At 42.6% G+C, this 14,189-nt stretch overlaps 1 protein-coding gene across 1 annotated transcript in view; it reads right to left on the bottom strand.

Annotated features, from left to right (window-relative positions):
* Nucleotides 1–1,179: 1,179 nt before the first annotated feature.
* The window catches only part of LOC103022748 (unconventional myosin-XVIIIb-like), a 39,311-nt gene continuing 26,301 nt past the window's right edge, over nucleotides 1,180–14,189 (bottom strand). The window contains exons 37-43 of the mRNA XM_049469054.1: nucleotides 13,796–13,933; nucleotides 11,447–11,632; nucleotides 9,045–9,178; nucleotides 7,930–7,971; nucleotides 3,115–3,264; nucleotides 1,915–2,901; nucleotides 1,180–1,285 (exon numbers count right to left, since the gene is read on the bottom strand). Of these exons, the coding sequence (XP_049325011.1) occupies nucleotides 1,929–2,901; nucleotides 3,115–3,264; nucleotides 7,930–7,971; nucleotides 9,045–9,178; nucleotides 11,447–11,632; nucleotides 13,796–13,933 (1,623 nt within the window). The 3' untranslated portion in view covers nucleotides 1,180–1,285; nucleotides 1,915–1,928. The remainder of the gene's footprint in view (nucleotides 1,286–1,914; nucleotides 2,902–3,114; nucleotides 3,265–7,929; nucleotides 7,972–9,044; nucleotides 9,179–11,446; nucleotides 11,633–13,795; nucleotides 13,934–14,189) is intronic.

Genomic DNA, 14,189 nt, shown 5'->3' with positions numbered 1-14,189 from the left:
AGTATGCGTTATGTGTAACATATTAAACAGCTGTGTGCATGTGTCCAGCAGAAAAACACGATTAATATTTAATAAAATTAATATTTAATTCATCAATACTGGATGCATGTGCTGTATCGTGAACCACAGGCGTGAAGTGCTTGTGCTTTTAATGTTTGATCTTTTTATTTATTTACACCTGCAGAATACCTTTGGCCTTTATTGGGGGTGTGGCCTGAAACAGGGGGAGGAGAATTCTGTTTCTCCAGGTTCTGATTTCTCTACAGAATTTCACTTTCTGCTCAAAATTTGCAAAATGGAGATTTAGGGTTTTTGCTTGAAATGAAACTAAACTAGCTTAAAAGTGGATTTTAGCTTCTACAGCTCTGTTCAAATCATTAACAATTTAAAAGCTTAAATTAACTTTTCCATAGTTTCCGGTCTTTTTAATGTGGTTGGAAATGTGATTTATAATCAGATTCGTACAGACTCATCTCTGACTGGATGCTTAAATCAAGAAGTGCAGGAAGTGTGGAGGTCCAAAGAGAGAGCCACCCCAACCCAGATACTGCAGATACACTTGGTTCCTAACAAATACCAGAGCAGACAGTCTGACCAACTGATCAGATTTAAAGTAATCTGATTTGGTTGTAGTCTAAACATGAACAAATGTGGTTTAGATCTGATTTGTGTTTTTTATGTAGTTTCTTGCTGTTCACATTACCAAACTAATCTGGATACAATCTAGATCTGCTATAAAAAAATCAGTTGCGTTTGTAGTTCTTTCTATATACCTAGTTTTAGGGAATTGCAGAGAAATATGTACTACTGAACTCTGGTTTAAACCTGCTACTGGGTTTAGTTTTCTCTCTACCAAAAACACTCCAGCTATCTATTGCTGTATCTGAAGATGAGCAGCTCAGTCCTGTTACTGTTATCTTGTCCTGCTTTAGCTTTGATCTCGGCTCGTGTTCAGAGCTGCCATTTATAAAAGGTCAGACTGGGAGACCAGTGACTCCAGCAGACAGTTCCTCTCAGCATCAGCATCCACTGAACCTGCAGCAACATCCCATAATAATAAAATAACAGAAGCTCAGACTGTCAGAATGTGTTTGTGTGATTTGTAGGAGAATCTGCTCTCGTCTCTCTCTGTTTATTTCCTGTGTCTCGTCCAATAAAACAGCCTGAAATCCTCCAGTCTTCCATTAAAACATTTTATTCTTGTGTACAAACAGTGTTCAAAAATCAACCTGCAGCAGCATCCCCTCTCAGTGCATTCTGGGTAAGAACCAAACTCCATGATCTCCTGTGTGGAAGAAGAGAAAACAGCAGTCAGCTGTGATCCTGAAATTAGAGACTAAAATTAAACCGTGTGTAAATGTTGCTCTAAACCATTTGAAGTACTCACCATCAAATCACTGCCATTTAATTTCAGTTCTTTAAAACTAAATCTAGTGTTTGTATTTCTGATCATGCTTTTTGCAATCATTTATAGTCTGAGGTGAAATGAGTTTTGATGGGAGCCATGATGCTCCTGAACGCATCCCATCCAGGAGGGAAAAACACTGTACCCGCCCACACTAAAAAATGATTGGCTGACTCGCAGAGACTTTGTAAAAAAACAGACCAATCAGACCCCTCTCTTTTTGCATAAGCTTTATAATTATTCACATGAGGGGAGTACCTTTCTTTCCTCTCTTTCTCTCATGCGATTAGGGGGGAAGATCAGTTTCAGCTGAGTGCGCATTTGTGGCTCATTTTAGATTTCGGGAGATTAAATTAAAGATGTCAGCATTCGAGATATTGTTCTTTTCCAATAAAGGAAAGAATGTAGTCCAAGACTAACTAGGCTTAATCCCTGTCTGGGAAACTCATCCAGACTTTAAGGACTCTTGACTCTTGGTTTGCTGTGTTTTGGGACAGAAAAAGTCTCACCTAACTCCACACGTTCAGTCGACCTCTGCCTTCCTGAGGTACTTCCTCATCACTGAGTTAACGTCTCCCTCGCTGCCTTCAGCCTCCAGCCTCTCTCCCTGAGGACCACGTCTCTTCTGAGAGCTTCCCGAGCCCGAGGAGTCGGAGTCGGAGTCCCGGCGCGACGCTCTGGAGGGGGGCAGCTCTCCGAAGTGCACGCTGAGGGCGCGCCGCTGGCCTCCTCTGGAACTGCCGCCCGCTAAGCTGCTGGTGGACTGAGCTCTGCGGATGGCGGGGACAATGTCTGAGCTGGCGTCTCCTGTGTCTTTCTTTGTGTCTGGATGAGGAAGAAGAAGACGGTTCTGGAATACGAGAGGCTCTGTCCCGAGCTGAGCTTCCCCTCCTTCAGATACGAGACCCCCGAGCAGCCGGCGGCGGATGGGCTGGTAGGAGCCTAAGGTGCCGGGTCCTATGCCAGTGCCTGGTCCTACGGTGCCTGGTCCTACACCGGTCTTCATGCAGAACTCGTCTTCACCTTCCTCAGGGATGGAGAGTTTGGAGAGATGGCGGCGGGAACTTGTGGAGGCGAGAGAGTCGCAGGAGCTGAAGCGGTTTATCTTCCCTGTGGAGGTGGAGGTGGAGGACGAGGTGGTGACAGTAGGGGCGGCTGTCGTGGATTCGGATAAAGATCGTAGGCTGGAGGCTCGAGGCAGGAGAGGACTGGGCGGTTTGAGGATTCCGGGCCGGACCGGTTCCTCCAGACCCAGATCCTCAGGTCCTAGAGACAGTGCTGAAGCTCGGCGGCGCAGAGTGGAGGCTCCTGTCGTTTGGTAAATGGGTAAAGACAGAGCGCTCCCCTCGCCCACCTCAGAACCTCTGTCCCACCCGGCACCGGCCCTCTTCTTCCTCAGACCCTCCAGAAGCTCGGACAGGGCCGTGGACGACGGCGCCCTCGCGAGACCTCCAGAACTCTCGGGTACGTCCTCCTCAAAGTCCTGAGTGCAGGACCTGCCGGAGTACAGACGTCACATAAAATATACGTCATTTATAACACAAAGCATTCTGACTGAGATTTAATAGTTAATAAAAAGGGAAAAAAATACAAAAATTAGCATATTTCCATAGTAACGCTCCTCAAGCGGCGTCTCTTTTGAGTTTTTTGAGTGTTTAGTCCGAGCTATGTGAGGTGATTATAATTAAGGGTTGCTTTATTTAAAGTACCTGAAGCTGTAGGTGCTCATTGTGTCGGTGACGGACTGGCGGCCGGTGCTGCTTCCACCGTACGGAGAGCCTCTTCCCCCGCGACGCCCGCGCCGAATGCCCTCGCCCACGTCCTCCGTGCCGACGCTGGACCCCACGGAGAGGCTGTCCCTGTCGGAGGAACACAGACGCCTGAAATATTACTGAATTCCTGTAGTTTTATTACTGCTAAAGAACTTGACATTAATTTATGGAAAGACGCAGGAAAACCAGCGGAGGATTGTAGAAATGACAAATACAGAACAACTGGAGAAAATTAGAATTATGCTGAAGGATAAACTCCATAAAAATCATATTGCAAGGTCTGAAGCTCCTTAATAAAATTATTTCTTAAAGAGGACTGAGCTTAAACAAGTCTTACTCTGTACATCTCTGTACATCTCTGTACATTTTCTATATCATGATTTAATTGCATAGCTCTCATGCACAGCATTCGAATTATAAGCAATGCAATTTTTCATAAAAACAAAAAAGCTTCAAAATAAAAATATTGAATAAAATAAAAGAACACAGAAATCACAGAAGTTCACTTTAGTCACTTTAGATCACAGTGGCTCGAGCAGCTGCACCGCCTAACGCCGCTAACATGTGCCACTTCTCACTCTGGATTAGTAGCCGGTGTGATGCGTCAAGTGGTGCCCAACAGCTGTCAAATCTCAACACATGCCAGTATCAGTACCAGCCACGGGCCCAGCTGCGTGCATTCCTAACACTCAGCCAAATTAACATCCCACTCATGCAGAGAGAGCGAGAGACGTGGCACAGCCCTGGCGTGGGCACCTGATATTCCCTCTGATAACCTCATTGATACTCAGCTGGGCGTCTGTGCTCAGTCGGCCGTGAGCTCATTAGCCCCGACTCCCCGTCTCTCCGGCGGCCTGTCGTTATCTGAACTCACCCAGCATGACCCGCTGAGCTTCAGGATGTTCCGGAAGAGTCTGGATGTTTCTGGACGTTTTGGGACACGGCTTTAAGGTGTTGGAATGGTGCATACTCAGAATCTCATCACAGCGCAGCGGCAGGGCCTGTTTAAACCCAAACGCCTGGTACCCAAATCCAATTTAGCGCCCGGCTAACAGTCCTAACAACTGTTGCTCTCGTCGCTTTTACTCCAGAACATTCTGTAAAAAGTCTTCTAAAGACAGCAGAGACAAAAGCAGAAAAAACTCTTTTTAATTCCCTTAATTTCAGAAGAAAACTTAAATGAGCAGATCTCCCATTTTTGACCTATTTTGTCCATATAGTGTTTTATCCTGCTCCTACCACACACTGCTTGTGATTATTACCATATTTTTCGAACTATAAGGCGCAACTAAAAACCTTTAATTTCCCCAAAAATCATCAGTGCGCCTTATAATCTGGTTGCGCTAGAACTCACCCTTGGACAAAATACTGTAATTCTAAGCTTACTTAGCTTTACACACCCAAATAAACAGTTTTCATCCGAGAAATCTGTGTAGATTAACATCCAGCACTCATTTAACTTTGAAAGAAAAAATATTTTTTAAGTATTATAGTTTTGTTTACTCAGGAGCTTCGCTTTTAGAAGGGAAACACGGCGACACCCTTTCTCACTTCGATGTAGCATCCTTAATAGTGTTTCTTAATGCATCATATAATCTATTTCTTCAAATAGATCAAAAAAATAGACGTTTCTTTATGTGCGGGGCTTCAGGATATTTCCAGAAGATGTATCAGGATGTGTCTTGATGTTCTGGGACTTTGTGTAGATTTAATTTTAAGCTGAAAGGTGTCGGACTGGCGTATAAATCGCAGCACCAGGGCTTGTTAAATCCACATGCCGGCTACCCAATCCAATTTAGTGGGCAGTTCTCCACACTGAAGTGTACAGGAGCATCACAGCGCCGCTCAGATGGTGTGATATGGAGATGGTGTGGCGGCTCAGCTCCTCCACGGCGAGCCGGTAATTGGGCTTTTCTACATCTTGTAAGGCCTGAGGTGAAGTGATGCCTCTCTCTCTCTTACAGGCCGGGTTGTGCTCTGAGCGCTCGCTGCCTGCCGGAGACGGCGAGGGGGGGGGAGCGGCGGCACCGCGGGTTCGGGTTAATGCACATCCATTATTCAGGAGAAAAAGCAGATCACAGCTGCTGAACTCGCAGCAACTCAAACACAGAGAAAAGCTTCTGGAACTTCAGTGGGAGGCGGGGTCGGTGGGGGCGTGGCCTCTGCAGAGAATCTGGTGTTTAATTACAGAGTGTTTAATTATAGGTTTTCTACAGGATCAACTCTCGATAAAAAACACAGAGCGTCTGGATTATGAATAGAGATCATAAACTCACATTTTATATCCCTCGGCATTAAATTATGTAATTATATAAACACTCAAACTGTATCTTTTACACCTTCAGTATGAGCATAAAATACTGCACCCATAATCTTCCTAGCTAGGGGCATTGGAGAGTTGGGGATGAGTTGGGGAGTTAAAGAGTTGGGACTGAGTTGAGGAGTTGAGTTGGAGATGAGTTGGGGATGAGTTGGAGATGAGTTGGGGATGAGTTGGGGATAAGCTGGAGATGAGTTGGAGATGAGTTGGAGATGAGTTGGGGATAAGCTGGAGATGAGTTGGAGATGAGTTGGGGATAAGCTGGAGATGAGTTGGAGATGAGTTAGAGATGAGTTGGAGATGAGTTGGGGATAAGCTGGAGATGAGTTGGAGATGAGTTGGGGATAAGCTGGAGATGAGTTGGAGATGAGTTGGAGATGAGTTGGAGATGAGTTGGGGATGAGTTGGAGATGAGTTGGGGATGAGTTGGGGATGAGGTGGGGTGGTGGTCATCCTCCAACATCCTAACAACTGTTGCTCTTGTCACTGAATGCAATCCTTTGCTTACAGCAATGTTTTTACTCCAGGATCTCTTTATTTAAGAAGAAACTACGAATGAGCCGGCGTCCCATTACTTTTGTCCATATAGTGTATTATCCTGCTGCTTGTAATTATTACCCTTCATAGTTGAGGGAATGGTTTGTGAAACACACTGAGAAAGATCTGGATGTGATAATTATCTGCATGAGTGGCTCATATATCTGCTCTTATCGTCTAATTCATAATAATAATCTAAATATCCTCAATCTACAGTCAGATCACAGCATCTCATTATCACACTCTTTACACTTAAACTAGAAAGGTCACCAGCTTTAATATCTTCACTGTTACTGTTCACTGAATAATAAAAACACAGTGTTTTATGTTTAACTTTATCAGAAGAAGGACAGTTTGTTGACACCAAAGTTTTTTCCACTTTTACATTCTACACATTCACTGCTCCAAATACTGAACTTCCCCCATGGACTCCATTACCCAGCATTCAACCACACCAGAACTCTCTCACACTTTCTATCACGTGACACTACGTCGTTCCCGCTCACCGAGTTACTGATTACACACACCTGGTCACCTAAATATACATCCCTCAGTTCTGTCCATCCAGATAAGGACTTGAACCCAAGACCCCAGTGCTGGAAGGTGAAAGTGTTAACCACTAAACCACTGTACCTCCTAAAACAGAGGCTCCAGTAGTTACTGCAGATCCAGATATTCTATATTTATTCTATATATAAGTATTCAGAAATTCTATATTCACTAAGAAAACACTGTATAAAAGGTTTGTGTATCATTGTTCAGATTATTATGAATTTTCTCCAGATCAGAGCAGTTGAGGATTAATCAGTGCAGAAATAATTCAGAGTTAAACTCTATTACACCCAGTATACTGATATTTCTGTTCTGTAGTTACAGCAGTAATTATCTCTGTTTTGTTATTGCTCCTCAGAGAGCACTCGAGCAGGACGCTCGCTGCAGAAGATGAGAATCGTGGATCTGATTCAGTTTTTAGATTTTTTCTGCAGATTTTAGGGGAAAAGCAGCACGGGGAGTAAATGTGTTCGGTTTGAGAGAGCAGAGCTCTGGGGAGCTGAAGGCCAGGGAGTTACTCTAAAAGCTGCCTGAGGAGAAGCAGAACGGGAGCTGCCGTTACTCTGAACAACAGTAAAACAGTTCACTGTAAAACTACAGTGGCTTGCAAAAGTATTCATACCCCTTGAACCTTACAACCACAAACTTAAATGTATTTTATTAAGATTTTAGGTAATAGACAAACACTAAATATTGCATAAATGTGAAGTGGAACGAATAAAATAATCAAATAAAAATCTGTAGTTGTCCTGTGGACAGATTCTCCTGATCCACCTGAGCTGTGGATCTCTGCAGCTCCTCCAGAGTGATCATGGGCCTCTTGGCTGCTTCTCTGACCAGTGCTCTGTTCACTAGTGTTCTCTAACAAACCACTGAGGGTTTTTGAAAACCATGTATCATTATATCGTTCCACTTCACACTTACGCAATAAATCTGTTTGTCTTTCACTTAGAATCTCAATAAAATATAATATAATTAAGATTGTAGGTTGTAAGGTGACAAAATGTAGAAAAAAGTTCAAGGGGTATGAATACTTTTGCAAGCCACTGTAGGTCTTCTTTAGCAGAGTTTTATAAATACAGTGTAAGTGAGGAACGCTCAGAGACGCCGGAGTACCGTCCTCCTGTCAGAGATACTATAGCGTAGCATTAGCCGCATGAAGCTAATCCACCTTACGCAACAACAAGCTCCTGCATCAGCGAGCCCACGTCCACGCCATGCACACACACACACGCACACACACACACACACACACACACACACACACACACACACACACACACACAAACACAAACACACACAGCAGGACAGGTTGACAGGAAGGCAGAAGGGAAAGTGCTTACACGTCTCTCTTTCTAGTGAAGGACTCCACGGCGGTTTGGACGCTGTGTGAGATAAATAAGAGAGACACTGAGCGAGGACAGGGACAAGATAATAGGAAGAGACTGGGAGAGTCAGGCAGGTCTGAGGACGAGCAGAGAGAGAGATAAAAGATGACTCTTAGACACTTTAAGTAGCTTAATACTGAAGATCTAAAAAAGCACTTTAAAAAGCATTATAATGTGTCAACTGAGGGGTGGTGCAATATGCTAAAAATATTATATGATGATTTTTATATACATACAGTCCACTTAAAAATGATGAGTTTCTTTGATTTTACCAAATTAAAAACCTCTGGAATATAATCAAGAGGAAGATGGATGATCACAAATTTTTTTGCACCAGGAGTAAAGCAGCATAAAGTTATCCAAAAGCAGTGTGTAAGACTGGTGGAGGAGAACATGATGCCAAGATGCATAAAAAATGTGATTAAAAACCAGGGTTATTCCACCAAATATTGATTTCTGAACTCTGACCCGCTGTACACTCTCTCTCTCTCTCTCTCTCTCAGACTCCGGCTGCTGATGGAGAAGCAGCAGCATGACCTACTGTACTCTCTGGCATGATTATATGATTATACTAGTTCTAGTCAGTGTATAATTTAATAGAAAACCATTTTCCTATTTAAAAAAAATTATGCACTTGACTGAGACATTAGTTAATAGGCAGGTAAATACAATGTCTTATTATTTTTTAACTGAATTAATTGTTTTGAGGGCTTTTTATTCCTTTTACTCCATCGGTTCTGTAGCTCTGCTTCAGACTGTGTGAGTTCCTGTGTTGCTGAAGGGAGGGAGGGTGGAGGAGATGCTGTTATAAAACCACTGTGACATCTCTGTCAGGATATTTTGGGGCGGAAAATTCCTTTTCAGCTGAAGTGGAATTAGAGAAAGTGAAAACGGCTCCGGCTCAACAACTTAAAAACTTCAGACCTCCAACAAGAGCCGGTAAATTCCAGCTAACGCTGCCTGACCTGAGGACAAGCGGGAACCAAACTACAGCATTCACTTTAATTCTTTAACAATTCTGATTAATGAGGAATTAAATAAAACTATAGAGAAAAGCAGAAAGGCCAAACCTCTCAGTGTCGCTTTCATCGCTGGACTCCACCTCCTCCAGAGCGGCCTGTAGATCAGCGATACGCCGGATTGACGTCTCCAGATCAGCCTGTAGAGTCTGTCTCACTGCACTCAGCTCCTCCACCTGCATTTCCTGAACAAAGATAAGACCAGAGCAGATCCTCAGATAATAAAAAACATCTCCAACATCAGCAGCAGCAGCATCTCCAAGCGGTAGTCCCGGGGCATCAGAGAGACAATAACCTGAATGAATGAATCTGGAATATCCCGTTCTCTTAATGCTGAAAATCAGCCGATACCTGTGGCGTCACATCAAGACAGAGTCGCAAAAATACCAGGTAAAAAAATTAACCTGCATGTTTTAACATTTTATGTGTGTAACTTTACTTCTTACGAGCACAAAACTGAAACTTGCGAGTCTTGTGTTTTTCCCTCTTTTGTTCCACATGCTTCTTTCCTGTCTTATGTTCCCAGTCACATGCTCTTTAAGCACATGGCCTTGTTTTGTGGAGTCTTTTGTGTGCTTAGGTTTCAGGTTTGTGATATTTTGTTTAGCGCACACATTATTCTCTTTTTGCACCCGCAAGAAATAAATTTACACACACAAAATGTTAAAACACACAGGGGTTTTTTTCACCTGGTATTTTTGCGCCCTTACTTTCCACATTGATGTGACGCCACCGATATCGATCTGATCTGATCTTTGTGTTTGTATAAATAACTGTGTTTGATTAATCGTTAAACAGCGCGGTTAAAATATAAGACTCTGGATAAACTGGTTTGGGATTAAAATAGCAAATACATGATCCTTTAAAACATACCTGGATCACCCCCAATCCTGTTTGAGATATCTCTAAGATTGAAGCTATCTGCTCCCGTTGCTGTGTGTGCGGTTATGTGACTGATTTTTTTTTGTAAGGTGATGCTTCCACTTTTTTTTATCTTTTGCATTTATTTACTCATTTAGTTTTCTGTGTTTATGCAATTTCATGTATTTGTCTGCCAGATGGCCAATGACACTTTTATTTGATCTTTTTCCATCGTTATATCTTAATGAAGCACACTATGATAGGACTATATGTTTATATCCAATAACATTAATATAAAGCAGCAAACAGACGAAGCTTTAGTGATCCTACACACAGGAAATCGATTCCTGAAATCACGGTGGAGGTTCCAGTGGAGTTCTTGTGTTAATAGTTAAAAGATAATAAGCTCCTCCCCCAAACCAGCGCAGAATCGGTTCTGGGTGCGACTCGTTCATTTATCACAAGTGTGAAAACGACACGACTGTGTTCTTGTTTCTGTTTTGTTTCTATTATTGAAACTCCTTCTGTTTATCTGTTTTATTATCATCATTCAATCATTTAATCACATTACAGCACACACACACACACACACACACACACACACTCACACACACACACACACACACACACACAGGCTGTTTACAGGTTTATTGAATCAGCCTTGGTTATGGCTTTACTGGATGACTGTAATTACAGTAGCAGAGAGCATGCTGGGATTGATTCAATAATTCATCTTGCCATTTTCTTTGGTGGGTCTGCAGGTCTGCTCGCGCGCTATTGGCCGGCCGCTGTCGGCCTGTGATTAATTCCTATTGTCTCCTCAAGGTTATTGATACAACAAATCCCATCCCACCCCTCTCATCTCCATGACAACCGCATCTCCAGTGTCCCCTCCCCTTCACCACCAATAACCTGGAGTGCTTCAGAATGTGTGTGTGTAAGGGTGTATAAGTGGGAGTGTGTGTGTGTGTGTGTGAGAGTGTGTGTGTGTGAGAGTGTGTGTGTGTGAGAGTGTGTGTGTGAGTGTGTGTGTGTGAGTGTGTGTGTGTGAGTGTGTGTGTGAGTGTGTGTGTGAGTGTGTGTGTGTGTGTGAGTGTGTGAGTGTGTGTGTGAGAGAGTGTGTGTGTGTGTGAGTGTGTGTGTGAGTGTGTGTGTGTGTGTGTGAGTGTGTGTGTGAGTGTGTGTGTGTGTGTGTGTGTGTGTGTGAGAGTGTGTGTGTGAGAGTGTGTGTGTGAGAGTGTGTGTGAGAGTGTGTGTGTGTGTGAGTGTGTGTGTGTGTGTGAGTGTGTGTGTTGAATGATGTATTAAAAGTTTTTCTATATTGCGTTGTGCTTAAACGTTAAACAAGACCGTAGGTATAGATCCCTCCCTCAGAGAAAGTCTACTGGCTGATGCAGATTTCCTTATAGTGGTGTTACAATAAGAGAGGAGCATCCAACCGACTCATAGAAGCATATGATTCCCTGAAAACAGATTGATGGATTTTTTTGGGTGTTTACTTTTTTCATTACTGAGCGTTATACTGATCTGGATCAGTATCCCAGTACAAACTGTGCTGTTGTAGGATGTGTGTGTGTGTGTGTTATATATACCAGCTCCATGCGGCGGCGGCTGCCCTCCTGCTCTCTGAGGCTCAGGTCCTCCAGCTCCAGCTTCATGTCGGCGAGTCTCTGCTGGAAGTACCGAGCGTTCTCCCGCTCTCGAGCCTCGGCCTGAGCCGCCTGCTCAAGCTCCTCCCCCAACCTCACCACACTGTCCCTCAGACGCAGCACTAACACCTGCACACACACACACACACACACACACACACACACAAAGGTACATCAACAAAAAAACAACAATAAATAGTGATCTGGGTAGTTTAACCCTTTCAGACCCTGCATCTATTACAATAGACATCATGTATTTCCTTTTTTTTCAAATGTTCTGTTGCACATAATACTAATTGAGACCTATTTTTAAGAATTTTCAGAATATACTATAAACAAGGCAAAGAAAAAGTTTATAAGCTAATGAAACAATAGATTAGCTCCGCCCACTGCACTGGAAAAAAAAACTGCACTAGAGCCAAAGAGGTGATTTAAAAGAGCTCAATTTTACTTATTGTATGTAAATTAGAACACTTTTTTAATGAATATTTTAGTGTTTTAGAGGCTTGTTACTTATTTCAGTAAAGTGGATTAAGCCATGACTGGCTATTAAGGATCACTGATGATGCTCTACAAGAACACTGTATGCTGAATTATTTATTAATAATAAATCAGAATCTGTTTTCTACTTTAGTTTCTTGTAAATAAGTATCAGATGTATGTCTGAGTTCAGATCTGCAGACTCTTGGTATTTTAATCTCAGTGTCTTCATGATTTAGAGTCACCTGGAACAGTTTTCTCAGCATCTTGAAGGAAGGAGTTCCTGGAGGTGCTGAACAATAGCTGCTACTTTTCCTTCACGCTGTGAAGCTCCAGCTCATCCCAATTAAATCACCTCAAATCACCATCTCAGTTCATCAGCTTTAGATCAGGAGATTAATGTGGAGGAATAATACTTTTATACTCTTTAATACTGAATTACATACATGTCCCGCAATCGATTACATGTCTTTAATATTAATCTACAATGTAGAAAATACATTAAATAAAGAAATAAAACATAAAAACACTGAATTAGATGAGAGTGTGTGCAAACTTTAGACTTTTGCAAAGAAAGAGTTAATTTATTTGTAAAGTTATATGTAATGTGTGAGTTTATAACTGGTGGTTATAAAGCGTTCACATAAGGAACGGTGGAATATCAGACCGTCTGCCAGAGCAGAAAATAGAGAAATAGATGTTGTTCTGTAGATTCATGGTCACTGTGTTCGTCTGAGTGTTTGGCAGACAGAGTAAGTCTTATATAACGCTGTAAATCTATAGACTTGTTTATATACGAGCCAAGAAACAGAGAGTCACTGCATTTATACAACCTATTACACAGAATAATAATATTTCCTTTATTTACGATCAGCAGATCACCAAATTAACTTACAATACTTTCACTGTTTTCCTGCGCTGCACTGAACATGCTCTATTTGATAGTGATCTCACAGAGATCCTTTCTATTGATGATGTCTGATAAACTCTGCAGCAACAGATAAGCTCCAGTCAGCAACTGTAGAACCTGATTAAATAATGAGTGAGAGTAAATACCAGATAATAAATAATCTAATATAGGGTCCTTTTTTAGTCTATCTATAGGCGAGTAAACTGTGCAGCTTGATTTAGGGCCTGTCAGTGTGTCTTTGCTATCGTAACGGCGGGAAAAGTACACCTTGCACAGCTCGGAACACAAAGCAAAAGTCATGTACTAATTCTCTTAATTAATGATGGGTGTGGTTAATTTTGGGCGTAACGTGAAATAATAAACCAATCAGAGTGTCTCTTGCTCATCACTCCCTTTAAGAGTAGATCAGGTGAGCTCTGTCTTTGGTGGATTGCTATTGTAACGGTGCAGCTACCTGGACGTGTTCAACAAACTCTTCTCAGCAGAGGAAACTGAGCTGCTGGTTGACGCTGTGAAGGAGCTCCAGCAGCTCATTTATGGGAACAGCAATGTTATTTTATTTACTATTCTGTTTATTGTTGATGTAAAAGTTGGGTTTGTGCTGCTGTGTGTTCATGTGTGTGTAATAAGTGGGGGTGTACGCTCGGCTCGGCACGGCGCCTGTGTTACCGAGATAGCGATGAACGTCTGACTGTTGGTTTCTGTCTAGGTTGTATTCAGTCAGTGGAGCTCCTGTGTTTTCTGTTACCAAGATAAACAAGATAAAACTCCAGAAATGTACCTGAACACACCTCATTTCCAGAACACCACACCCATCAGTGTAGATATATTCAGACGCTCTGCTGCTGTTTAAACCAGACAGGAGGAAGATAGGAGTGAGAATAGACTGTGTTCATACTGACCTCGAACCTCTTGACTTGTCCTCTCTGGAACTCCAGCTTGTTCTCCAGGTCACAGACTCGCGCCTCCTGCTTGCTCACGATGCTTCGCGCCACCGTGGACGACTCCAGGAACTGCACTCGCGCCACACTCGTCTGGAGCTGAGGGGAGGAGCCAACGGCAGATTCAAATAAAGAGATATAATCTGTATTTACAATAATGTTTTTTTTATAGAAAACATCTTGGAACGAACTGGAGGCTCAGTAACTCAATAACAGTAAGTTTGTGAGTATCGTCACTGTGGCCAATCTTTAGCTTTTAGCTTTTCTAGTTTTAGCTAATGTTAAAACTGTTCCACTTTTTTAACCAATCAAATGTTTAATTAAAGGTTTTATATTCTATAGATGTCAGGATGGG

The sequence above is a fragment of the Astyanax mexicanus genome, chromosome 20 (assembly GCF_023375975.1).
Source record: "Astyanax mexicanus isolate ESR-SI-001 chromosome 20, AstMex3_surface, whole genome shotgun sequence".
Classification (NCBI taxonomy): domain Eukaryota; kingdom Metazoa; phylum Chordata; class Actinopteri; order Characiformes; family Acestrorhamphidae; genus Astyanax; species Astyanax mexicanus.
The sequence above is the reverse complement of the archived record's forward strand: the minus strand, read 5'-3'. Positions and strand labels throughout refer to the sequence as shown.